The 26273-nt window shown below is 57.6% G+C and overlaps 1 protein-coding gene across 1 annotated transcript in view; it reads left to right on the top strand.

The window, feature by feature from the left end:
• Positions 1–26273, top strand: part of CFAP46 (cilia and flagella associated protein 46) — a 94426-nt gene that overhangs the window by 56361 nt on the left and 11792 nt on the right. Inside the window, 15 exon segments of the mRNA XM_047073650.1 lie at positions 142–240; positions 1492–1624; positions 2369–2515; positions 4397–4597; positions 4685–4791; positions 6048–6224; positions 7356–7491; positions 15205–15393; positions 16068–16256; positions 17221–17355; positions 17424–17603; positions 18021–18191; positions 24732–24829; positions 25268–25344; positions 25823–25974. Of these exon segments, the coding sequence (XP_046929606.1) occupies positions 142–240; positions 1492–1624; positions 2369–2515; positions 4397–4597; positions 4685–4791; positions 6048–6224; positions 7356–7491; positions 15205–15393; positions 16068–16256; positions 17221–17355; positions 17424–17603; positions 18021–18191; positions 24732–24829; positions 25268–25344; positions 25823–25974 (2191 nt within the window).

Raw genomic sequence — 26273 nt, 5'->3', positions numbered from 1 at the left:
TAAACATTATTGAAAACCTCACTAAATTCTACATTTCTTTTTCCGTTTACCAATTTTTATCAGGTCCCAGTACAGCCTGACTCTGATCCACCAGGTCCTGTGTGGCCCCATTAACTCTCCTCATTGCCCCCCTGCCCCTAGACTTGCCCTAGTTTGTTCCGATTTGAAGTTGCAAGAAGCAGCGACTTACCATGAAGAGGTGGTCGGGCAAACATACCTTTGTGACATGGAGCAGGCCAGGTACGGCGCGTCCCCCGGCTGTTAGGTCTCCTGTCGGCGGGACACGCTCCCCTGTCCAGAAGGGACGATTTGGCCAACCTGGGGCTGCTCTCGGCTGAGTCCCCTCCAGCCCCAGGCCCCATCCTTCATCACAGCCGGACGGTGGGCTGTGGGGAGACCCTCGGCCTTGGAGGCTGTGCCTGGGGGGGTGCAGATCTGCGCCTGGGGTCAGTGCCTGGGGTGGGGGCTGTGCCTGGGGGGGGTGCAGATCTGCGCCTGGGGTCAGTGCCTGGGGTGGGGGCTGTGCCTGGGGGGGGTGCAGATCTGCGCCTGGGGTCAGTGCCTGGGGTGGGGGCTGTGCCTGGGGGGGGTGCAGATCTGCGCCTGGGGTCAGTGCCTGGGGTGGGGGCTGTGCCTGGGGGGGGTGCAGATCTGCGCCTGGGGTCAGTGCCTGGGGTGGGGGCTGTGCCTGGGGGGGGGTGCAGATCTGCGCCTGGGGTCAGTGCCTGGGGTGGGGGCTGTGCCTGGGGGGGGGTGCAGATCTGCGCCTGGGGTCAGTGCCTGGGGTGGGGGCTGTGCCTGGGGGGGGTGCAGATCTGCGCCTGGGGTCAGTGCCTGGGGTGGGGGCTGTGCCTGGGGGGGTGCAGATCTGCGCCTGGGGTCAGTGCCTGGGGTGGGGGCTGTGCCTGGGGGCGTGCAGATCTGCGCCTGGGGTCAGTGCCTGGGGTGGGGGCTGTGCCTGGGGGGGTGCAGATCTGCGCCTGGGGTCAGTGCCTGGGGTGGGGGCTGTGCCTGGGGGGGTGCAGATCTGCGCCTGGGGTCAGTGCCTGGGGTGGGGGCTGTGCCTGGGGGGGGTGCAGATCTGCGCCTGGGGTCAGTGCCTGGGGTGGGGGCTGTGCCTGGGGGGGGGGTGCAGATCTGCGCCTGGGGTCAGTGCCTGGGGTGGGGGCTGTGCCTGGGGGGGTGCAGATCTGCGCCTGGGGTCAGTGCCTGGGGTGGGGGCTGTGCCTGGGGGGGTGCAGATCTGCGCCTGGGGTCAGTGCCTGGGGTGGGGGTTGTGCCTGGGGGGGGGTGCAGATCTGTGCCTGGGGTCAGTGCCTGGGGTGGGGGCTGTGCCTGGGGACAGTCATGGGCATTTTCTATTACCTGTAATCTCGATCTTCCTGTAGCTATTTTCATTTGTATTTCTTGACGACCGATGAAGTTGGACATTTTCAGGTATTTCTTGGCCATCATATTTCTTTGGCGTATTAGTTGTGTTACTTATGTTAGCTGCAGAAAAGAAATCGCCTTGAGAAAGGAGAAAAACAAGGAACTGCTCTCCGAAGAAAGTCTGACGATGGTGCCCGAGCCCGTAACTGCGGTCCAGAAAGCAGAGACAAAGCCGCTCATAGCGAAGGATAAGGTACCCACTCTGCCCGCAGCACCGTGTTCCTGGCTGGGCAGGGACGGTGCTGAGGCTGCAGCCCGAGCCACTGGCCAGGACCTGCCGTGACTGTGCTGTGCCCAAACCCTCCTGCCGGGTTTCCTGTGTCCCCTCCCTGTGGGTGCCGGACGTCTCCGGGGAAGACGGGGCTACAGACCGCCATGGAGTGCTCCCCCCAGGGGCCTGGGCAGGACTCAGAGAAGACAGGCTGGGGGCGGCACAGAGGGCCCACCAAGAAGGGCAGTGGAGGCCCGGGCAGCTAGAGAGGCGGCCCCGGAGGTCTGACCACCAAGCAGCTCTCCCCTCCACGCAGTGGGCACACTTTGGGCGATCTTGCCCCCGAAGGAAAGTAACCGTCCAGGCCACCATGCTTGGGACACCGCTCCATACTTGAGACTCCGTTTGTGAGCCCCCAGAGTCAACCGTTTGGGACACTTGGTAGGAACGTGCCAGGAGCCCCGGTGTCTTGCTGAATTCAGGGGCTCGGTGACCCCTCCCGTGCTGGTGCGGGTGCCGCGTGGTACAGGACAGCGGGGCCACGGAGCACGGGGCTCGGGCGGGAGCAGGGGCCACCTGGTGCTGGGCGTGCTGGGCGTGAGGCAGCCGGTCAGAAGACACAGGCCCCGGGAGACTGCACGCGGTGGAGACAGGGGGCCCGGCCCGGCGAAGCGGGTCCTCCTGGCGTGGAGCCGCGGGGGCACACGTGCCTGCCATGCCTTGCAGATCTTGAAGATAAACGGAGAGACCGGGACTGGGCTGGAGGGGATGTCCTTTCCCCTTCTGTGGACCCTCAAGGCGGAAGTTCTGCTGGAGGTGGATCTTTACCAGCCTGCGAGGCTGCTGCTGTCGGAGGCCTACCTGGCCTTCCAGGTGAGAGGCCGCCCTGCCCGCGGGGACGTGCGCCCTCTGCTGGGAAGCCAGCCTGCTGCTCGCCATTCTGGAACGCCCATCTTGGTTTGTATCTGAGTCTCTGCCCTTTGCCTGACGTTCCTCTGGTTTCCTTGCCTTCTGTACACAGAGTTTGCTAACATCCCTGCTTCCCTTGGCTGCCGTGGGCCTGATTCCACGGCCGCTTTCTCTTGGATGGTAGGGCTCCTAGCGGGCCGTTCGGCCTTGCGTTTCCTGCCGTTGTGTGCGGAGGCTGAGAGCCTGGAGGCCCGGGCTGAGCCCCCCGCCCATGAGTTCTGTCCTGTCTCCTCAGGTGTGGGCCCCGCAGGTGTCTGGGGCCTCTCCAGGGCCTCCCTGGAAGCCTGGGGTTTTCCGAGCCCCCTTGGAAAGGCTAGCACTCGGGCCTGGCTGTTCAGATCTTTGCTCGGCTCCTTAGGCCCCACTACTCCGTCCGCTGGGCTTCTGGAACCTGCTCTGTCCTCGAGCACAGATCTTTGGTCCTCCTGGTGTCCCCCATGAGTGGCCCTTCTAGTGCCTGGAGACCCCAAGCCCAGCCTCCCTTCCCAGCTGGGCCCTTGCTTTTCTCCTGGGCTGTGTCCCAGGAGATGCCCACGTGTGCTCCCCTCCTCGGAGATCGTGGCCCTCCAACGCCTGCGGATGGGTGGTTCTACCTGCGTCCGGCTCTGAGAACTGTGTCCACTGGGGAACCAGGCAAAGCTACAGAGCCAGACAGGTGGTCAGAGACAGAGAAGTCCCCGATAAAGGCACAAAACTTCAAGGCGTGGGAGGTTCAGGCAGTGGGGACAGGCGTGCGGGTCTCGGCCAGCAGGAGAGCTGTGTGCAGGCCTGGCGGCCAGATAGGCGCGTGCGGTCCAGACTCCAGGGCCAGGAGGGGTGCGAGGGGTGGGGCCCGAGAGGCCGCAGCACCCTGCTGGCCACGGCCTCTTCTGAGAGCCCCTGGGGCAGAGTCAGTCCCCAGGGCGTGGCTGGGCCACCTTTGCCGCCTCCAGATGCCACCCCGCCCCTCCTGAACCTGACACGGGTCCCACGTGCCCACGGGTCTTTCCCTCCCGGCCATCCACTGCCCTGAGCCACCCACCCCATGGCCGCGCCTCTGTGGGGCCATAGCAGTCACAGCCCGGTGACATGTCCATGGGGTGTCTGCAGGTACGGGCCCCGCTTCCGTCCACGGCAACTCGCCATCAGCCTCTTTGCCGTGGCTCCACCGGCCAGCCCCACCCCCACACGTCCGCCTCCCGTAGGCACCTCGTCGCCCTCCCCGCCTCCAGCCTGTATTTGCCGTCCAGAGCCCCGGCTCTTGGGACAGCAGGCCCCAGGCCCACCAGGCCCTCGGTCTCTTTGGGCTACGTGCCAGCTGCCCTGTCCGGGGCCACCTCGGACTGCCGCTGTTCCGGCCTGCGTCCTCCTGCCGGCTGTGGGTCAGAGGCCAACAGCGCCCCCGCCCCACGCCCAGGCCACCTGCGACCATGCGCAATGGGTGGGGGATGAGACAGCCCTGGCCAACTAGGGTGCAAAATCTGCTCACCTGCCGGCCCTTGGCCAGCATCTGGACGGGGGCTCCTGGGCAGCAGGGGGGGGGGGGGGGACACTGGAACCTGCCGCTAAGGGGAGGGGGCTTCCCAGGGCCCTTGGCACTGTTGGAACCCTGAAAGTGGTTTTAGCACAGGTACAGGCCTCAAGCCCCCCACCCCTGTGCCCTGAGGGCAAACACGGGGCCTCCTTCAGAGGTCAGGGAGCAGCCCAGTGGACACGGTGCGGGAAGGCCTGGCGCCCGGAGCTGCTCTCTCTGTCTCTGTCTCTCTCCCCCTCCCGACCCCCCTCCTGTCTTCCTACGTCTTTCAGGAGCTTGATGACCCTTGTGCCCAAGCAAGATGCCTGCACCTTCTAGCGCAGTTGGCGAACAAGGAAAGAAACTACGGACAAGCTAAGCAGCTGGTGCAGTGGGCGCAGCGCCTGGGGGGCAGCGAGGAGTTCTGGTACAGCTCAACCCTGACCCTGGCGGACACGCTCCTGTCCATGGAGGGCGAAGGCAGAGAAGTGGCGGTGAGGGGGCCGGGTGCGCTCGAGAGGGGCCCGTGGCCGGTCCCGGTGGCCCAGGGCCACACGCCGACGCCACGTTGCCGCCCCCAGGTCTGCCAGTTGTTTCAGAGACTGATAGACACCTTCAAGCTTCTGCAGAAAGAAAGACCGAACCGAGTGCCCGTCTTGGAGTTTATGGCCACAGACCTAGAGGCCAGGTAGTCCTTTGTAAGAAAAGCTTAATTCGCATGACGGTCGTGGCTCACTTTGTCCTTTATGCGGCATCTCAAACCTATCGCGTGCAGGGAGTCATGCGGAGAGCCCTCCGCCCACAACCCCCTACCCAGGCGACCTGCTCTGGAGCAGAGCCTTCCCTGGGACCCCCTGCCTGCTGCACGCGGCCCCTGGGGGAGGGAGGCCTGGGGACATCTCGGGAGCCTGACCTTCGGCCTTTGGGCTCCTGGGGGCAGTGTCTCTTTCTTTCCAAAGTGCCTTTTTCTTGGGACGGGGGTGCAGGTGGCTTGGTTTGTTCCTAAATTCTCAGGGGACGCATGCTTCTGAGCAGACGCCCCTTATGCTGAGGGGCGGGCCCAGCCCCGGTTGGGGGCTGGCTGCGGGGTCTTCTCCACCCTTCACCCTCCGTCATTGTGGAACGGCGTCTGGGAGCAGACACCTCCCTGGGGTCTGTCCTGCTCCGTGTTCGCCTCTGTTCCGGCCGGTGGTTCTGCGCCTCCCGCCCAGGGGGCAGACGTCAGGTGCACTGGGGACAGAGCCTCCAAGAGCAGCTCTGGGTCTCCTGTGCTTACTGGTCTTGCAGACTTTCAGCTTGTTTTTGAGCCAGCTTTCTGGTAACTTCTATCCTTCTAGAAAATCGTTTCCTCCGGTTGTGTTAGTAGACGTGTTTCTGGGCTCTTCCCCTGTGACTTCACAGAGCGTTTCTCGTAGGTCCCGCTCCTCCTCGGTGCCCTCACTCTTTTCCCAGATGAGACTCCACACCCACGGCTAACCGACCTCAACAAAGAAGCAGCTCTGGCTTTCTCGACCAGAGCAGCCGGGACTTTGTCGTATTTTGGTTTTCTTGATTTTCTGCTTTGTCTTTGTTCAGTTCTTGGCTGTGTATTTGAGAGGCACTGTCCTGTTCCGTTTTCACTGGTCCCGTGGGTCACCCAACCTGTCCCCCCTCCCCCGGCAGGCGCCCCTGACGCCCCCTGGCAGCGGCCCGCAGGTCTGATGTGCGAAGACCGCCCCGTCCGTGTGGGTTTCTGCCCCTGAGTCAGAGGAGAGCGGTTTTGAATTTCCAGAAGCATGTGATGGTGGGGCGCGGGCTGCTACCTTCCGACTTTATCGCGTTGTGACGGAGGCGTGTGTGTGGCCCGTGCGGTCTCTGCTCTTCCGGAAGCGCTCCTCAGGTGTTTCCTCCGGCAACGCTGGTGACACTGCGGTGGCCACACGTGACGGCCCACGTCCCATACAGGTGCGTGAGCCTCCAGATCAAGGCCGCTCAGGAGTCAGCTGATGGCGAACCTCCCGGATGCTTGCTTCTGCTGAACAAAATGGACGATTGCTTGACGGAAATTGAGAAAAGGTTGATCACCTGGGGCTACAGAGACAATTGTGTGGATATAAGACTAGAGCGCGCCAAGATAAAGAGGTGAGCGGCCCTCCCGGGCCCCGGAGCTCTGCCCGGGCCGGCGTGCCGCTCCCCCCGTGACCGCGCACTGCCCCCGGGGCTGTCCAGGCCGTTCTCCCTCCGGCCCCCTCCCCGCCCCTGCCCCCCGACTCCACGTCCTGACCACAGGCCCAGCTTTCCTCCTGGGTCAAGCCCCCACCGGCCCCTGTTGCCCTCCAGCAGAACCTCCTCCTGGCCCCGCCCTGTGGCCGCGGGCACCTCCGTCCAGGACAGCGGCACAGGGAGGTGTCCTTGCTCTCATCCAGTCCCCCCAGTGTCCCACCAGCTCCGTCTCTGCACACACACGGATGTACACTCACAGCCCCACATGCCGCCCCACCCACGCACGCAGGCACACACGCACACCCCCACAGCGTTCACATATCGGTCACACACACGTGGGCACGTCACCCGTGATCACTCACAGGTGTTCACACACAGCCTCGCACACGTCGACCCCGCACACCCCTGCACCTGCTCACACTGGCTGTGGCCTGAGGAGAAGCCCAGGCGCTGCCCTCCAGTGGGGCTCTGTCACCCTCCCCCATGTGACCTCCCGAAGTCCCCACTGTCATCACGGGTAGGCGCTGGCCCAGAGGCAGAGGAGTGAGGCTTCAGTAAATGCCCTCCCCCTCCCACCTCCCCTCCACCCACCCCGCCCTGGCCACCCGCGTGCTTGGGGTGCACACAGGCATTTCGAAGCTCAAAACCGCGTGTAAGGTACTAACAGCGGCCTTTGTGAGGGAGAAGGAGCCTGCACACAGGCTCACAGTGTGCACAGTGTGAAGGGTGGCCTTTGGCCCCTCATCACACAAGTGACACGCGGTCGTGGAAGAACTTTAAAACATGCGGAAAAGCACCAATGGGAAGATTCGGTGGTTGAATGAGCACAGTTAACGTTGTGTTGGTTCGTTGGTCTGTCTGCCAGGTGTAGATTTAACTTTGACAAAAGCAGTACAGGGCGCGTACTTATTTTTGTATCTTTACGTATAAGACATCTCATCAAAGGGTTTAAAGTACTAATAAAAATATAGTCACATAGAAATTATATACTCCGCACTTCGTTAGTGCTTTGAGATTTTTGTTCTGAATCCCACTCTTGGTCTTATAAAGATTATGTGCCCAGAACGAGAAAGACCAGGAGCAGAGAACCGCGTATTACTTGGAGGCACATGACTTAGTCCAGAGAGCTGTGGCCGATGCAGAGGAGCTGTTCTGCAGCGTGCGAGCCTTACTGTCCCTGCAAGAGGTGAGTCTGTGCCCTGGGCCCCCCCCCCCCGGAGCCCGGAGCACCCCCGGGGCACGCACAGACGCCCCCCACTTGCCTTAACCAAGCCGCCGGCTTCCACTTCTGGGAGTGACACTGACTGGATTTGCCCTCCCTTCTGAAATAACCAAAAAGTAGACAAAAACGTGAAGCAGATGTTCAACACACTAGATGTCAGCATCCGTGCCGTCATCCTGAGCAGAGGCGGCCCCACCACCGTCCACACTCCAGGTGGCCGAGGGGCACCCAGGGGGACAGGTACGGGGCTGGGCCCCCACTCAGGCTTGGGGCAGCGCCTGCTCCCACCAGCGGACAACCTCGTGACCCCGAGGCCAGTCGGGGATGATCCGGCCCTGGATGAGCCCTGCCCCAGATCAGCCTGCAAAGTCATCCAAGTGTCTGCGCACCGGGGTCCCAGGGCAAAGGCAAGAGCGGGGCACAAATGTCCATCCGCCAAAAAAGCAAGGTGCGCCACGTCTGGCAAAGGGTGAGAAATCACCGTGCCAAAATCCCAGTCAAAACTCGCGTGCGAAAATCACCATGCCCAAGCAGGAAATACACCTCAGAACAGTCTGTGAACTGGCACAGATACCAGATTTCAAAGGCAAGGATGTTAAAAATTACTACTGGCTGCATTCCTCAAGCTCCAAAGGCTAAGTGGAGATACAGGAGACATAGAGAGAGAGAGCGAACTGACAGAGGTGAAAACCACGTGTGTGGGGAGGCACGCACCGGATGGGTAGGGGAGCAGAGACTGAGAGGGTCGGAGGCGGCCGCGGACAAGAGTGGAGATCGCCAGAACACCCGTGAGTCGACGTGCCGAGAGCGCAATAATCGGAACCTTTCGAGGAGAGGAGGGCCAGGAGGGGACAAAGGCTGTTTGAGGAAATAATGGCTGAAAGCCACCATGAGCCTACTGGAATCCAAGTATGCCAAGGGCACGTTGTGACCCAGCTGTCTCCGGCCGGTGGCTGCGAGGGCTCTTCGAGACGGGTCGGAATTGAAAGCACACGGTAAGTGCAGAGCAGCCGACTTCAACAGAAAGAGTGCCGTCTGGAAGACGGTGACGCAGCGTCACGAAGAGCCTGGAGCGAGAGCCGCTGATCGGTACCCAACAAACACGTCTCTCGAGGATGAAAACGAAGTAAAGACTCCCCCGGGCCTCCAAGAGCAGAGCGCGTGGCAGCAGACACGCGACGGGACCGCACAGTTGTCCTTGAGGCGGAAGGAAATCGGCCCCACGTGGAAATGTGATCTGCACAGATGAACGAAGGGCACGGCGAGTGTGAGCTACCCGGGAAAACCTGTGACGATTTTCTCCCGTTATTTAAATCTCTCCGAAGGATAGCCGACTGTTCCGGCAAAACGGTAACAGCGTAGCATCAGGTCGGTAACACCCGTGAAAACAAGACGTGTGACCAGAGCAGTGTGAAGGAGTTTTGTGCTCTGAGTGGAGTGGCAAAATATACTCTAAACCCCGAAGGGATTACGAAAATCTCAGAACAAAGAGGCATGCCTAACAAGCCAAGAAGGGCTTAGGAGATCCTAAAAACCATTCACTTGTCCCTCAAGAAAGCGGAAAAAGGGGAAAGAGAATAAAGAACAGTGGGCCGTACGGGAGACAAACAAGTCATGTCACAGTCCCGCGAACCAGAATGGTCTGGATCCCCAGTTAAATGACAGAACTCGTCAGACGGTATGAAGAAGCAAAATCCAACCATGCGCCGCCTACAGGGAAGCCACTTTACAGACATGACTAGGCCGGAAGTAAAAGGATGGGAGACGGTACACGATGCTGACACACAGCGAAGGAAGCCGGGCGGCCCCGCCCGCATCAGGCAGGCTTCGGAGGAAGAGCGTCTCGGGGACGAGCGGGTCGGTTTCACGGTGTAAGGGGAGCCGGTAACCACGGAGACGTCATGTTCTGAACCCTAAATACCTAATAGCAGATCGTCCAAAGAAACGAAGGAAAGACTTGTGACGTTGCGGCGGAGAGGCAGACAAATCAGTATTAACAGGACAAGAAGACCTCAGGCAGAGAGCTAGGTTTGTGCACCACCACCGACCAGGTTGCATAGTGGGTGTTTATAATGCATCTCCCCAGCAGCAGCAGGATCGCATTCTTTTTGTTTTGTGGGCACACGACACAGTCTCCACGATAGATCATATTCTGGATCCTAAACATAGAACAAGTCTCGATAAATATAAAGAGATTTAAATAAATAAAAAAAAGATGGTGTACCAAGACTGCCATGGAATTAACGTAGAAATCAAAAAGCAGCATAAAAGAATAGTTTAGCCCATGGAGGCAGAAAGCTGCTTCGTGGTTGCAGGGGAGGGGCTGCGAGGCCACAGAGAAGAGATGGCTGTTGAGTGGGTAAGGGGTTCCCTTTTGGAACGACAGAAACATTTTGAAAGCAGAGGAGGTGCCTCCCAAGGCTGCGAACACACGAAGCACCACCGAGCTGTGCACTTTGAAACAGTTAACTTCACGTTATATGAACTTTACCTCAATTAAAAAACAAACCCAGGAAGCTATGGGTGGAATTGCCCAGATACATGGAAAATGAGTAGCATCTACCAAAATAACTATGAGCCAGAGAGCAAATCAAAAGGGAAAGTGTTTCTGAACTGAAGGGGGGAAAAACACGTCAAAATTTTTAAGGCATCTCTAATGGAATGCTTAGGGGAAATTTTGTGACACTAAATGACCGTATGACAAAAGAAATAAGATCCCAAATTAATGACCTCAGGCCTCACCATAAGGAAGGAGATAAGGAACCAGCTCCCCAATGAACAGAAGAAAGGAAATCAAAGATCAGAGCAGAAATCAGTAAAATAGGAAACATTAAATTAGAAGGTAAAATCAATAAAACCACAAGTTGTTATTTGAGCAGATCAATAAATACACACACTTCTGCCTGACTGATCAGGAAGAAAAGAGGGAACGTGAATAACCAATATCAGAGAATAAGAGGTGTGACATCACCGTTGATCCCACACATATTAAAAGGATAATAAGGGGCTATCCTGAACAACTTCACGATAATGTGGAAGATTCCTTGAAAGACACAAACAACCAAAACTCACTCAAAAGGAGACAGATCATCTGAATAGCCCTCCATCTGTTACAGAAACGGAATTTGTAGTTTCCACAAGGAGAACCTCGGACCCGGAAAGCTCTAGCGGCAAATCCCAGCGGACATTTAAGGATAGCATAACACCAATTCAACACAAACCCTTCTGGAAAACTGAGGAGAGGGGAGCACCCTATGAGGCTAGTATTACCCTGATACCAAAACAAGAGCCTCAGATAGATGCCTCTCATCACGAACATAGATGCAAACGTTCTAAACAAAAATTCAGCAAATTAAATCCAACGATATGTAACAAGGAGAAGACATCAATGTCAAGTCGGGACTATCCTCGGAATTTTTTTTAATGCTTTTGCTGTTGTTGTTGTTATTCTTTTTTGTTTATTTATTTAAATTCAAGTTAGTTAACATACAGTGTTGTCTTGGCTTCATGAGTAGAACCCGGTGATTCATCTCTTACGTATGATGCCCAGTGCTCATGCCAACAAGTGTCCTCCTTAATGCCCATCACCCATTTAGCCCAACCCGTCACACACCTCCCCTCCAGCAACCCTCAGTCTGTTCTCTGTATTTAAGAGTCTCTCATGGTTTGCCTCCTTCTCTGTTTTTATCTTATTTTTCCTTCCCTTCCCCTATGCTATCTGTTGTGTTTCTTAACTTCCACATATGAGTGAAATCCTGTGATATTTGTCTTTCTCCGACTGCCTTATTTCTCTTAGCATAATACCCTCTAGTTCCATCCACGTTGTTGCACATGGCCAGATTTCATTCTTTCTTCATCACCGAGTAGTATTCCATTACGTATATAAACCACATCTTCTTTATCCATTCATCAGTCGATGGACATTTGGGCTCTTCCATAATTTGACTGTTGTCGATGGCGCTGCTATAAACGTGTGCCCCTTTGAATCAGCATGTTTGTATCCTTTGGATAAATACCTAGTAGTGCAGTTGCTGGGTTGTAGTGTAGTTCTGTTTACAGTTTCTTGAGGAACCTCCGCACTGTTCTCCAGAGCGGCCTCACCAGTTTGCATTCCCACCAGCAGTGCAGGAGGGTTCCCGTTTCTCCACATCCTCGCCAGCATCCAGAGTCTCCTGACTTGTTCATTTTAGCCACTCTGACCAGTGTGAGGTGTTATCTCAGTGTGGCTTTGATTTGTATTTCCCTGATGAGGAGTGATGTGGAGCATATTTTCATGTCTCAGTTGGCCATCTGGATGTCTTCTTTGGAGAAGTGTCTGTTCATATCTTTTGCCCATTTCTTCACTGGATTACTTGTTTTTTGGGTGTTGAGTTTGATAAGTTCTTTATAGATTTTGGATACTAACCCTTTATCTAGTATGTCATTTGCAGATATCTTCTCTCCTTCTGTCAGTTGCCTTTTCGTTTTCCTGATTGTTTCCCTCGCTGTGCAGAACCTTTTTATCTTGATGAGGTCCCAATAGTTCATTTTTGCTTTTAATATTTATTTTATTTTTTAGAGAGAGAGAGAGGCAGAGAGAGAGAGAGCGCGCGTGTGCGCATGAGCGGGGGAGGGGCAGAGAGAGAGGGAAAGAGAGAATCCCGAGCAGGCTCCAAGCTGTCAGCACTGAGCCCAACACAGGCTCAAACTCATGAACCACGAGATCATGATCTAAGCGGAGAGTCGTATGTCCAACTGACTGAGCCACCCGGGAATTGTGTAACATTCAAAATCAATCAGTTTGGCTCGCCATATTTTTTTAAAATTAAAGTAAAAACATACGATCACCTCAGTAGATGTGGAAAAGCATGTGACTAAACCCAACACTCATTCCTGATTGAAAGAAAAATACTCTCAGCAAACTATTAATAGAAGGAAAACTCCTCAAGCTGATAGAGGGCATCTGTGGGACCCCCGCCACACCTGGGTGGAAGTCCAGGGCTAGGACAGCGCTATGTACTCTCACCCCCTTCCTCCTGAGTTGTATTTGAGTTGTAGCCCACTCAGCAGGCGAGAGAAGGAAATTCAAAGTGCCCTGTTGGGAAGGAAGAAATACAGCAGCCTTTGCTTTCAGACAGCACAATCACGTGTACGGAAAACCTCACGCAGGCTACAAAAATGATAACAATAATAAAGCTACTGGGACTACCAAGCGGTTGCACCAAGGCTTCAGGACGCAAGGACAAGATGCAAAGATTAATTTTATATTTCTGTATACTCCCAACAATTTACCAGATATTAAAAATTCAAAAACAAGGGCGCCTGGGTGGCTCAGTCGGTCGAGCATCCGGCTTTGGCTCAGACCGTGGTCTCGCAGTTCGTGGATCGAACCCCACATCAGGCTTTGCGCGGACAGCATGGAGCCTGCTTGGGATTCTCTGTCCCTCTCTCTCTGCACCTCCCTCACCCATGCTCTCTCTCTCTCTCTCTCTCAAAAAGAAACATTAAAAAATTTTTTTAAATAAAAAAATTCAAAACAATACCATTTGACAGAATGAAAATGAAATTTGATAAAAAAGTGGAAACGCCTACCCTGAGAACTGTAACACATTGCTGAGAAAGTGAAGGAGGCCCAAACGGATGGCGGGATATACCATGTTCATGAGCCAGAAGACTGGATATTGCTAAGATCTCAATTCTCCCTAAATTTTCTGTAGTCCCGACCAAGAAGCTGCAGGCTTTTTTACAGAAATTGACAAAATTATTTTAAAATTCATATAGAATTGCAAAAGACATAACATAGCAAACACAACTTTAAAAAAGAAAAACTAGGGGCACCTGGGTGGCCCAGTCGGTTAAGCGTCCAACTTCGGCTCAGGTCATGATCTCACGGTTTGTGAGTTCGAGCCCCACATTGGGCTCTGTGCTGACAGCTCAGAGCCTGGAACCTGCTCTGGATTCTGTCTCCCTTTCTCTCTGCCCCTGACCCGCTCACACTCTGTCTCTGTCTCTCTCAAAAATAAATAAACATTAAAAAAAAGTTAAAAAAAAAAAAAAAGAAAAACTAAGTTGGAGATCTAACACTATCTGATTTTAAGACTTATTATAAAGTGACAGGAACCAAAGCAGTGTGGTTTTAATGTAAAAGTAAGACATGAGATCAATGGAACATAACAGAGAATCCAGAAATAGACACACTTTACAGACACAAAATTGATTTTCAACAAAAGAGCAAAGGCAATTCAGTGAAGAAAGGCTACTCTTCAAAACAGTAGGCTGGGGGTGCCTGGATGGCTCAGTTGGTTAAGCCAGCGACTTCAGCTCAGGTCATGATCCCATCGTTTGTGGGTTCGAGCCCCGCATCGGGCTCTGTGCTGACAGCTCAGAGCCTGGAGCCTGCTTCAGATTCTATGTCCCCCTCCCTTTCTGCCCCTCCCCCCGCTCATACTCTGTCTCTCTCTGTCTCTCAGAAATAAATAAACGTTAACAAAAATTTTTAAAAATAAAATAACTAAATAAAACATTGGTGCTGGAGCCACTGGAAATGCACACCCAAAACACAGATGGAAGGACTGAGCTCAGAGCAGATCATAGACTTACAGGTAAGAGCTGAAACTACAAAGCTTCTAGAGGAAGACACCTTCGGGACCTTGGGTTCAGCAAAGATTTCTCACCTATGGCAACAAAAGCATGATCCATGAAGGAATAAATTGATAAATTGGAGTCTGCTCTTCAAAAGACACTATTCAGGGAATGAAAAGGGAAGGCACGGACTGGGAGAAAATATTTGTGAACCATATGACTGACAAGATTTGATCCAGAATATAAAACACTCTCGGGGCGCCTGGTGGCTCAGTCGGTGAAGCGACTGCTCCGGCTCAGGTCACGATCTCGAGGTTCGTGGGCTCGAGCCCCGTGTCGGGCTCTGTGCTGACAGCTCGGAGCCTGGAGCCTGCTTCGGGTTCTATGCACCCCCCCCCCTCTGCCCCTCCCACGATCCACTCTGTGTCTCTCTCTCGAAAATAAATAAGCATTAAACATTTCTTTTTAATTTAAAACACTCCTAGAACTTAATAATAAGAAACAACCCAATAAAAAGGGGGCAGTTGAGCAGACACCCCCAAGGGGAACGTGTGGATGGTGGACGATGACGTGCAGAGATGGTGAACCCACCAGTGAACCAGCGAGACGCTGACGGTCATGGAAAACCACAGCACGCTGTGACAATGGCCACAATTGGGAAGACTGAGCATACTGATCGTCAGCGAGGACGGGGAGGGACAGACCTCCGGCCGCTCGGCTGGGGGCGTAGCACGGACCACACTTTGGCAGTTAGACACAGTCCACCGTGTGAGCCGGCCCGAGTGTGAGTGGATAAACGCCCCGTGGCGGGTTCTCCCCGTCAGTTCACGGGCACGAATGCGTGCAGCGATGTGGACGGGCCTGAAATAATTACGCAAGGGAACAGCGCCGGAGAGAGCACAAGCCGTCAGCCCACGGGCACGAAACCCTAGAAAACGCAAACCGGCTCAGAGTGCTGGAGTGTGGCTGGTGGCCGCCAGGAGGGAGGGACTGAGGGACACGGGCGTTGTTTGGCTGTGGAGACGGCCCGTGACGTCTCACCGGAGCCGATGGAAGCACGGGGCGTGGGGGGTCGCGGGGCCTGCCCGCGCCCTGACTGTGTCTCTGCGCGCCCAGGTACAGAACGTCAACACGCCTCTGAGGAGGAGGCTGGCGCAGCTCCGACTCCACCTGGCGGAAGTGTCTCTGGACCTGCTGGAGCTCATCTGGGCGGAGGCCCTGGCCCGCCAGTTTGAGCAGAGCCCCGCGGAGAAGCTGCTGCTCAGCTACCTGCAGAGCGTCAGTGACCACACCTCCGTCAGCTTGGTAACCGTCCCGAGACCAAGGGGCCTCCCCCGCGTGCGGGTCTGCGGGGGCCGTGCTGTGATGGCAGGGCCACCCGGGGGCGGCTGGCGGGACGGAGCCCTGGGCCTGGCGGGCCCGGGGGTCTCGCCGAAGAAAGCCCCCGCCGTCTGACGGTCGGTGGGGGGGTCTGCTGGCGGACCGTGCACGAAGCGCTGTCCTCCCCAGGGCGTGCGTGTGCTTTGCCCAAGCACGTCGGCACGCTAAAGAGCTCCTCAAAGCTGCATTCGTGTTGTTAACGAGCAGTCGAGTTTGCAAAATAGCTGAAGGAAACATATTCTGCCATTTTTAGACACTTTCCTAGGTTTCATGTAGTATGAGTCAAATTAATTTGACGTAACTATGGAGACGTGGAAGACAGCCCTGAAACTGAACTTGAGGCAAACTAAATTATTTGTTGGCGAGCCCCACCTCCGGGTTCTGCAGCCAGGCTTCCGTGACCTCCCGACGCCTCAGCCCCGGAGACTCCCCCCCCCCAGATGCAAAAGGGAGCGTTTCTCAGAGTGCTGGGATGTTGTCCCTCCCGGGGGCCTGAGACCAGGGACTCCAGGGGCGCGACCCGGGGACGCGGGGGCGGGAGGGGGCCGCGCCTCCCAGGGCCGGGCGAAAGTAACCGCAGGCGCTTTGTGCTCCCGAAGAAATGGTTCACCCTGAAGCGGACTCTGGCCCACGTTGTGCTGGCGCAGCTGGGGGCCCTGCACTCGCCGCGCACCGGCCTCGCGGAGCTCCGCGCCCGGCAGCTGGGCCTGGCGGGGAGGGCCCTGCGCCTGCTGGCCGTGCAGGCGGACCCCGTGCGCCCCACCGTCTACTGGGAAGAGGGCCTCTCGGTACGCGCTCCTGCCCTCAGCACCCCCCCCCCCCCGCAGACCCCTCACCCTCGCGCGAGAACAAACCGTGTATCTAAGACTCACCGCCTCTCAGTAAGAACCGGGATGTCAAACAGGCCTCGAATTGTCCCTGGTTGAGAAGGTGGTGTGGCCTGGGGCGCCTGGGTGACTCAGCCGGTTAAGCCTCTGACTCTCGATTTCGGCTCGGGTCATGATCTCACGGTCTGTGAGTTCGAGCCGCGTGTCAGGCTCCAGGCCGACGGCGCGCAGCCTGCTCGGGATTCTCTGGCTCCCTCTCTCTGCCCCTCCCCACCCCTCAAAATAAATAAATAAACATTAAAAAAAAAAAAAGAGGGTGGTGTGGCCTGAGCGAGGGAGAAAGAGGCAAGAAGTGGTCTGTCCGGTGTGACCAGCCAGCGGGAGAGAAACACAGACTGCTGGGGACAGACTGGAGAGGAGGGGGGGGCAAACACACAGGTGGTCCGAGGGCAGGACGTCCCCGGCAGCGGCCCGTGGTTCCTGGTGTCCCCTGCACCTCAGCAGCTCTCCAGGGAGTCCAGGGTGCGCCCAAGTGCGGGTGCAAAACCCCCGCTCACGTGCAGCAGGGGACCCGAGCCCCCTTCCTCCCTCCCACCACCCACACTGCCTCGTGGAGCCGACACAAGGACTTGTGCCCCCGCACTGGCCGCGCCGTGCACGCAGCCCACACCCTTCTCTAGGGCCCCCTGCCAGGCTCCCCGCAGGCCGGGTGCCCCTGGGGAGCACCCCACCCCCGAAGGGACCCTGCTGACGCTGCTGCAGGGCTCCAGGCCACCGTCCTGAGTGCCTCGTACACACCCCTTCTTCCATCTGGAAGGCACCTGCCCAAAGGCGAAGGCAGGCTCATCCCCACAGACCCTGCTCTTCTAGGAAGACCCCCAGCCCCAAGCGGCTGAGCTGGCCGACAGGGGTGCCTTCTCCATAGGCAGGTGCTGAGCTGAGCGGCCGTAAGCCTCTGGAGACCATTCTGGAGGACGAGGCCGGCGAGGATCGCTGCAGGGACCCGGGACCCTCCAGGGCCGCCTCCCAGGAGCACGGCAGGAAGGGCTGGGATCTGCAGGTACGGCCCCTCCCACGCGCCCCGCGACGCCCTGCCCGCAGCCCCGGCCTGAGCCTGTGTCCCTGCAGAGAAAGATGAAGCTGGCCCAGCGGTACCTGGCCCAGGCGTCCGAGGTGCTGCTGCAGTGCGTGCGGGTGGCCCTGGGCGGCTGCCTCCCGGACATCGCGGCGGCCGCCAGCCTGGAGATGGTGGAGTGCAGCGGCACCCTGGACCCTGTGGCCACCTGCCAGTTCCTGGCGCTGTCTCAGGTGTGGCTCTGTGCCCCTTCCTCCGGGCCCTTCCTGGCCACCTGGGGAGAGAGCGGCCCCGAGCACCCCGCGCTCCCTCCCGCCGGCGCCCCGCCGGTCTCTGCCCTGCGAGCGCTCAGCCGGAAGAGGGCGCTTCCGGCCACCGGAAGCAGTAGGGAAGGCCGCCCCCCACCCAGGTTCCCCGAGCCGCAGCCCCGGTTACCGACATCCCCGTTGGGCCGGCAGGCCTCGTGCTCTTGAGGCTCAGAGCAAAGGGGTGGGCGGGTGCCGGGAGCGCGGTGGCGGAGGGCCAGGAGCAGCACGGCCTCCCAAGAAGCCGGTAGCAGGAGCGGCCGTGCAGCCCCGTCCACCCTCGCGCGTGGGCGCCACCGGCCCAGGGCAGGGCTCAGGCCCCTGGGCCCCTCCTGTCTGGTTCAGAGCTGCTCGGCCTCAGAGATGATGCGGGACGTGCTGTTCACGGCCACGGACGACACGGGCAGCTCACAGCTGGCGGCCCTGCTGCGGCTGGAGCACCAGCTGAAGCGGAAGGGGAGGACGTCCACCAACTTGTTCGCGAGCGTGAGGCAGAGGCTGGCGGTCATTTCCAAGGTGAGCGAGCCCCCCGAGCCGGCCCCGTTCTCACAGCTGTGCTGCGTCGCTCTGCTGTGGCCAGCCTGACCGGGGAGGATTCGGGCCGGGTCCAAACCCTGGCTCCCCTCTTGTCAGCGCGCGGTTCTGGGGTGCCACTCACCCTCTGTGACCTCCTGTTCCTCGAGGGCCTCGTGGGGATGAGGGCCCGCCCCCTCGGTGACCCTACATCCCAGGCCCGCGGCAGAGGGCGGGAGCGACAGGACCCCCGAGGGTCCTCCTTCAGCGGCCGTGGAACGCTGCAGTCACCACACCTCCTCGTGCTGGGACGAGCAGCTGTGAAGAGGGGTATTTGAAGGAGCGGGACTCGGTGAAAACCTAGCAAGTCGGGAAGCAGCCTGGAGCCCTCTGGCTGGTCCCGCTCCCCTCCTTCCCCGTTGCTTCTGTGCACCTGTGTGGGTCTGACCTCGTCCCCTCCCTCCACGTCTTCCTGTCTCGCTCCGTCCCCTGTCCTGCTTGCGGTGGGGCGTCCTGTGCTCCATGGGAAGTTGAGGGGCGCCCCTGCTCTCTTCCCACCAGATGCCAGTAGCTCCCCCTCCAGTCGTGACACCCCGAGCTGTCCCCAGAACCGCCCCCTGCTGAGAGCCAGGGCCTTAGCCCCCGTGCTGGAAAGCCTCCCTCCTCCTGAGGAGCACTGCAGGCCCCAGGAGGTGCAGGGACCGCAGGCCGGTCCACAGGCAGGCCGTTCCCCACAGCCCAGCTGCCCACCTTTGGAGGACACGTCCGTGTGTGTCACTGTGGCTGGGGTGATGGTGACCCAGCGCTAACTTCAGAGGAAACCTGAGGGACCATATGCATCAGTGCACGTGCAGGGCTGAGGACAGAGCCAGACGCAGGGGGCGCAGGAGCTCGGTCCAAGACGAGACCCAGTCCGAGGTGGGATGAGGTCCAAAGTGGAACAGGGTCCATGGTGGGACGGGGTCTGAGGCGGGTCGGGGTCCATGCGGATCAAGTTCGAAGACAGGATGGGGTCCATGGTGGGACGGGTTCCAAGACAGGACAGGGTCCATGGTGGGACGGGGTCCGAGGTGGGACGGGGTTCAAGGCGGGACGGGGTCTGAGGCAGGACGAGGTTCGAGGAGGGACGGGGTCCATGGTGGGGCAAGTTCAAAGACAGGATGGGGTCCATGGTGGGATGGGTCCCAAGACAGGACAGGGTCCATGTTGGGACGGGGTCCGAGATGGGATGGGGTCCAAGACAGGACAGGGTCCGAGGCGGGATGGGGTCCAAGACAGGATGGGGTCCGTGGGGACAGGGTCTGAGGCGGGACAGGGTCCGTGGTAGGATGGGGTCCGAGGCGGCCATCTCTGTCGCGGGTGTTGTGTCAACTCCTCCTCCTCCTCCTGTTTCGAGGATCCTTGTGGGAGACCTGCACTGACTCTGTCACAGACTCGGGGGTCGGCTGCACCTGGGGGTGGGGCGCAGAGCACAGCCAGGCTACCGCAGCAGCCACAGCAGGCACCAGGTCAGTGGCACCAAACGCTGCCTTTAAAGGCCCAGCTGTGGACACACTGAGAGCAGGCTGAGCTCCAGCTCCCGAGAGGGGACTCTGTCCCCGTCTGTCCCCGCATCACTGCCGGCCCTCTGGGACATGTGGCAGGCTCCTGGTGGACGCGCCTGGGGACAGCGGCTACATTCTGGGCCGTGGGGAGTTTGCCTGAAAGCTCGTGGAAGGTGATGAAATCCATCGTGGTCTCATGGCGCCTGGGAAATGAGGGCCGTCCTGGGAGGAGGTGGCCTCCAGGACCCCGGTCCCTGCGAGATACCCCCCACGTGAGGCCTCTTCAGAGAGCAGGAGCACAGCACAGGGAACACGGACCGGCAGAAGGCAGTCAACCGGAGAGGAGAGGAATTGAAAAGACAGAACCAGGGATGAGCGCCATGGGAGGAACTCTCAGTAGGCCAAGCACACTCCTAACCGGAGTCTCTGAAGCTGGGAGAGGGAAATGCGGCCCCAAGGCGATACTGACATGACCCGACATGACCCGATGGCCTCGAATTTCCCCAAGCCCACGAGGCCCATGAGGCCACAGGCTCGGTACCGCCAGCAACCTTGCACGGGACAAACACAGGAAGCCGCACCACGTCCATCCGCGTGGAACTGCTGGTGCCCAGGATGGAGGCCCCGAGGGCAGCGGGACCGGAGCCACAGGCCCCTGAACACAGGCCCAAGGAGACCGCGGCCCGCCGACGTGCAGTGGAGACACGCTCAGATGCACAGAAACCCAGGCAGTTTGCAGGTATCCTGCAAGAAAAGAAACAAGGAGGTGTCGGACAGGAAAAGTAAGTCCCCAGAAACACGAGAGAACCAAGAATATTCCAAAGGCAAACGTTTAGTGATAAGAAATAAAATTTGACTGCATAAGACAGTAATTCTAACATCTTGTGGAGCTGAAATTATTTTGTGGAATTGATAGGCAAGACAGTAAAACAAAGAGCAGGAAGGATTAGATGAAGGATTAGACGATGCCGAGGGTCTGTCACTCCTCGGGAAAGGTAAAGTTACATCTTTATTAGACTCTAATGAGCCAAAGGTGAATGTCTTAGTTCCCAGGGTAACCACTAAAGTAATGTGTGACTAAGTTAATAAAAAGGAAAAAATCAAATAATAGTATTTTATTACCCCAAAGACAGGCAGAAAGAGCGGGGGGAGGTGAGGGAATATAAAAGCATGTGGTCCCAGTGGGGAAAAGGCAGAGCAAAGTAGACAGAAACCCAACGGGTTTGTGGTCATAGTAAGTATAACAAGCCGAAGACCAAGACTGTCAGAGTGGATGAAAAGAAAAACAAAGTCCAATTACGTGCTGCGTAAAAGGGGTACGTTTTACACACAAGGACCCGGAAACATTGAGCGGAAAAGATGAAAGAGAGCATCTAAATCATGAAGTTACTACTGACACGAAAGCCGGGTGACCCGGAATCAGTCAACAGGGAATCACAATCCTAAACCTTCACATACGATGATGGAGATTCAAATACCCAAAGCAGAAGGCATAGAAATAGAGGAGCCCTGGACAGGCCCACGTCTGGTGGAGGACCCGCGGCCACGTGGACGGCTGGACGGAGCGTGTACCAGAAGGGACCAGAGCCGGGCCGTGGCAAACCTGAACACGCCAACAGAGTGAGATCCTCCCATTTGTTTTCCAACCACAGTGAGATTGAATTAGAAATGATATAGCTGAAAGATACCGTTGCTTTGAGAGCATCATCATCGGTTAGTCAAAGAAGGAATCACAATGAAGTTTAGAAAGTGTTTTAAACCGAGTTAGAGAATGAAAACACTACCTATCAAAAGCTATGAGACTTGTCTAAAGCAGGGCTTAGAGGAAAAATACAGCCTTGACTAGAGGGAGAAAAATCTTAAAAACGGTAACTAAGATTTTGATTTCTAGAGGCTGGAACAAAAACACCTAAGAAAAATAGAAAATAAAAAATAAGAAATACAGCAACAGAAATAGCGAAATTTGAAAACAAACATACAATAGAGGAAACCAACGCTGATAAAAGGGCTCCAAAGAGAAGATTGATAAAGTTGATGAGCATTTAGGAAGACCCAATAAAGAAAACAAAAAAAGGAAAAACATAACAGTAAGATTCCAATATCAGTACCAGAAAGACATCATAGAGACCCTTTGGACATTACAAGGCTCGTAAGGGAATATTCTCTTTAATCTTACTCCAGTTAACTTGACGATTGGGATGGAATAGGGAAAATTTCTCAAAAAATACAACGTACAAGCTGACAGGACAGAAAATCTGAATAATTTATTAGCTGTTAAAGAAATTGAATCCTTTATTAAAAACATCCCCACGAAGAAAATCCCAGACCCAGTTGGCTTCACCAGTAAATTCTGCCAAACGGTGAAGGTACAGATAACCTCCCCAACGCTTCTAGAGAATAGGAATACTTCCTCTTTCTTTTAAGGTCTGCTAAGTCTCCATACTGGAAACCTAGTGGTGGCGCTACAAGGAAGGAAAATCTCATCGGCAGACACGAGACATCGGCCAGCCAGATCCTGGTCGTGCGTCAGCGTCAAATGGCCACGTTTCACGTGGCTTCATATTAAAAACATCAACGTAATCCACCATATTGACAGAACTTGATAAAGGACGTCCTTTAAACCCTGAGCAAACCTCAGCCTATCTGCTGAAGGGTTGAAAGATTTTCTCCAGCCAGGAGTGTTGGCGCCCCGGAGGCCGTGAGCGCTTCTGTTCCGCATCGTCCAGTGAGGCCAGAGGTGAAAGGAGGGGGTGAAGGAACAACAGTCAGCACAGAGGCCGGGAGCCCAGCCCGATGCGCCCATTTCGCAGGTCGTTAGAGAAGCGTCAGCTGCACTCCGCGTGCCAGCTGCAAACAAGCAGAAAAGGAAAATACCTGAGTGACACTGTCTTCAGTAGCAGCAAAACAATCAGTACCTGGGGGAAATCGGACACGAGATGCCCCTGGCCTCTCCCCTGAAAACTACAAACCTTCTGAGAGAAATCCGAGAAGATGTGCACAGAGGAGGTGGGCCGTGTGTGGGCGGAAGGCTCCGTGCCGTTCCGACCACCGTCCGCTCTCTGTGGACAAAGGGACAGGTGTGTGTGCTTTCCTCCTTGGGCTGGCTCTGGCTGTGTTCCCCCGAGTTCGTAGTCAGTATCGCTTTCTAAGAAAGTGGCCCGTGGTTGATGATGAGCCAAAACCACTTGACAGGTGATCCCGCACCCGCCCTCTGTGGAGCTCATTCCCACGTACCTGACGTGTCACTGGGCGGACAGGAGTCTCCGGGAATGGCTCCCAGAGAGAGGGGTGCCCAGCACCGACCTGTCCTGATTCTCCTGGGCGGCCTTGTGAGCCTAAATGCCAAGTCACCCCAGGAAGACGTCCTATGGGCCATGAATCTGCAGTTGCCACAGAAGCCTCATCAGAGTCCCAGCAGGCGTTTACCTTTGTAAGAACTGACGATCCAATTCTAAAATTTGTGCAGAAATGCCCACTTGCTATACAAGGTATCAGGACCTTGTTATTGACGCGATCGGCATGTTATCGACACATAGAGAATATATATACATACAGAGACAATGACCAGCGGCACAGAAGAAAAGTCTGGAAACAGACCCATCCACATAACGTCCAACATATGTCAAGGGTGACCCCGAGGGGCGAGGGGCACCGTGGTGCAGATCCCGGTGACGGGACCGAGGAGGGCACCTGTCGCGATGAGCCCCGGCTGCTGCGTGGAAGTGTCGAATCACTACATCGTACACCCGAAACTAGCATAGCAGCACATGCTGTACTTCAATACAAACTTAAACACAAGCAAGCCCGAGAAAAGGCCCCCGAGCTCACATCCCGTGCTACTGGGATGTGCTGCCGTCAGTGAGAAAAAGACACTCCCACAGGAAAGAACGACAAGAGTGGGATTTCACAAAAGATACCCAAATGGTCGATAGACATTTTTAACGGCCCCCAGCTTCATTAGTTATTAGCGGAATGCAAAGAGGCCTGCATTCAGATGCTGCCAGACCCCCAGAGGCGCTAAAATGGATCAGGTTCAGCAGGACCCGGGTCACACGGGTGGGGTGGGCCTGCATCCACGCAGCAGCCCCTCTGGCGTCGGGGTCTGTGCTCAGCTGCACCTGTGTCCCTGGCCTGCGCCCCCGTGGAATGCCCCCGCGTGGTCCCCAGGGAGCACACGCCCAGGGCCCGACGCGCAGCTTCCCAGGTGGCCCAAGCGGGACTGCCACTGCCACTGCCGGGAGAGGACAGAGGCTGGTGGCGGGCTCGCTCCGCTCTCCAAGAAGCCGGTCTGGTCCCCAGCAGGGGGCGCTCCGCGCCAGCCGCCCTGGCTCCACCTCTGGGCGGGTGGGTGTGGCTGGGTCATGCTTCCGCTTAGTGCCTGCTCCGCCTGTAGGCTGGGACGTGAATGCGGACACCGGTCGGTGCTCGGATGTGAGTGCAGACACCCGTCGGTGCTCGCCGACCCGAGGCTGGTTTCAGTAGCAAGTGGGGACCCGTGCTTGTGGGCCGGTTCCTCGGGACGGCTGCGGAGCGGGATGCGCCTCGGAGCCGGGGAGGGTGAGGGGGTGGGCTCGGGGCGGGGTGCGCGCCCCAGCCAGATGCGCCTCGGAGCAGGTGCCCTGGGAGCAGGGTGCGCGGAGGGCAGGGGCACGCGTGTGACCACGCCTTGTGGCGTTCAGGGGACCGGGCGGAGGAACAGAGGGAAGGCACTAGGCTGCCGGTGGATCTTCCGTTTGTTACTTGTTTGGGTTCTTAGGCCTGCATGGGTAGGGCAGGTCAAGTTTGCGACCGAGGCCAAGAGGGTGCAAGCTGGGTGGATCCCAGTGAAGGCCGCGTGCGCCCTCTGCCCCCTTGTGGCGGCCGCGAGTCCTGCAGGGGTCACGCCCCAGGCCGGCCTGGGCAGACCCCAGCCAGAGGCCTGGCACAAAGCGTCTGAGCACAGCTCAGGGACCGTGCCAGCATCCGGCGTGGTCCGTTGATTTCTGTCTGTCACACGCAGGCTTGGCAAAATCTCTGGGTCACTGAGCAGCATTTTAACCACCTGAATGAAATGCCGCCTACCTTTCGGATTCTCTTTCTGCAGCACGGGCGGGACAGGTAAGGCCTTCTTGTCCCTGTTCTGGGGACGTTGGCCACCCTGTTAAGAAGTCTAGCGGAGCAGCGTGGACACGGCACTGTCACTGGGGGCGGGGTGGGGGGAGGTTGTCACCATGCGGGGCATGTTATGGGTGCACCGAAGGCCCTGGCTGGACAGACACAGGCCAGCAGGTGCTCCAGGCTGAGAGGGGGTGGGTGCGGCGTCCCACCAGGCTGGCATGACAGGGGGACACGATGCCCGTGCACCTGCCGAGCAGAGAGAAGTCAGACAGCTCACGGCAACGACTGTGCCAGATGGGTCTGTTTCAATTCTGCGTCTTGACTTGGCCAAGGCATTGGTGGGGAGGGGGCCCCGCCAGGGGGTGTGTGGTCCGCTGAAAGGGCTCCCCGAGGGCCCCACGAGCTGGGCTCTGACCCTGCCCCGTGTCCTGGCAACAGGACCCATCTGTACGGCGCTGCCTACGAGAGACCCAGGTCCGTCCCTGCGGCCAAAGGGAAGATGCTCCAAGCGGGCGGTGAGTTCCACTGCAGGAGGCGCTCCTCAAACACGGTCCTCAGCAGGGGGGCAGGTGGACCTGCCTTTCTCCACCGGGGGGGGGGGGCCTGAAGGGGCGGGAGGCTTGCTGGGTGGGGGTCGTCGAGCCTGTGAGAGACGGGAACTCGGGCAGAGACGTGTGTTTCCCAGGGCCGGACCCCAGCCTCAGCTGCCCTCGGGGCTGGTGATGCTCAAAGTCCCTGGGTGGCCCTCACTCGGCTCCACAATCTCTTCTCCCAGGCATCACTACTTCCCCCTTTCTTCCTTACACCTCAGGCACATAATTCCACTTCCTGTTTCACTGAAAACTGAGGAAGGCTGTAGACTGGGGGACACCCGCCTGAGCCCCCACTCTGACAGCCACCATGAGTGCCCGTGTGTATCGACTCCCAGTGTTCATGCACAGCCCCCGCTCTGTCTGTCCTCGGCCCCTCAGACTATGGGGGGGGGGGGGACAGCGGCAGCGTCGGTCTCCACAGGCTTCTGCAAGGTGGCACGGGTGGCCGTGAACCCAGCCACCTTCTCCTGCCTACTGGCCGATGCCCAGCAGTTCCGGGAGCTGACCCAGGTGGAGGTGACCAGTGAGGACATGGCCCTGAACTCAAGCACGGTGAGACCCCGAGCCCAGCTGCCTGGGCTGCTCCGTCACGTGGGTGGCACCAGGACCCCGGCCCGGCTGCAGTGAGGTGAAGGAGGGGTGCTAGGTGAGCGGCACTGGTCATCCGGACCCCAGGCGTTGCCGGACGCCCGGGTCGGGGTCCCGGCAGGATGGCCGATGCTTTTCGACTCCTTGAGCGAGTCTGGTGCAGGTGCCTCCATGATGCGAGCAGAGGAACCAGTGGGGCTGGGGGCACCAGGGCGGGCCCCAGAGGAGCGGGCGGCTGGGACCGGCAAGGAGTCTGGGGTCCC

The sequence above is a fragment of the Lynx rufus genome, unplaced genomic scaffold (assembly GCF_022079265.1).
Source record: "Lynx rufus isolate CCGP_SWC_20201006 ecotype Redwood Valley unplaced genomic scaffold, mLynRuf1.p SCAF_11, whole genome shotgun sequence".
Classification (NCBI taxonomy): Eukaryota; Metazoa; Chordata; class Mammalia; order Carnivora; family Felidae; genus Lynx; species Lynx rufus.
The sequence above is the reverse complement of the archived record's forward strand: the minus strand, read 5'-3'. Positions and strand labels throughout refer to the sequence as shown.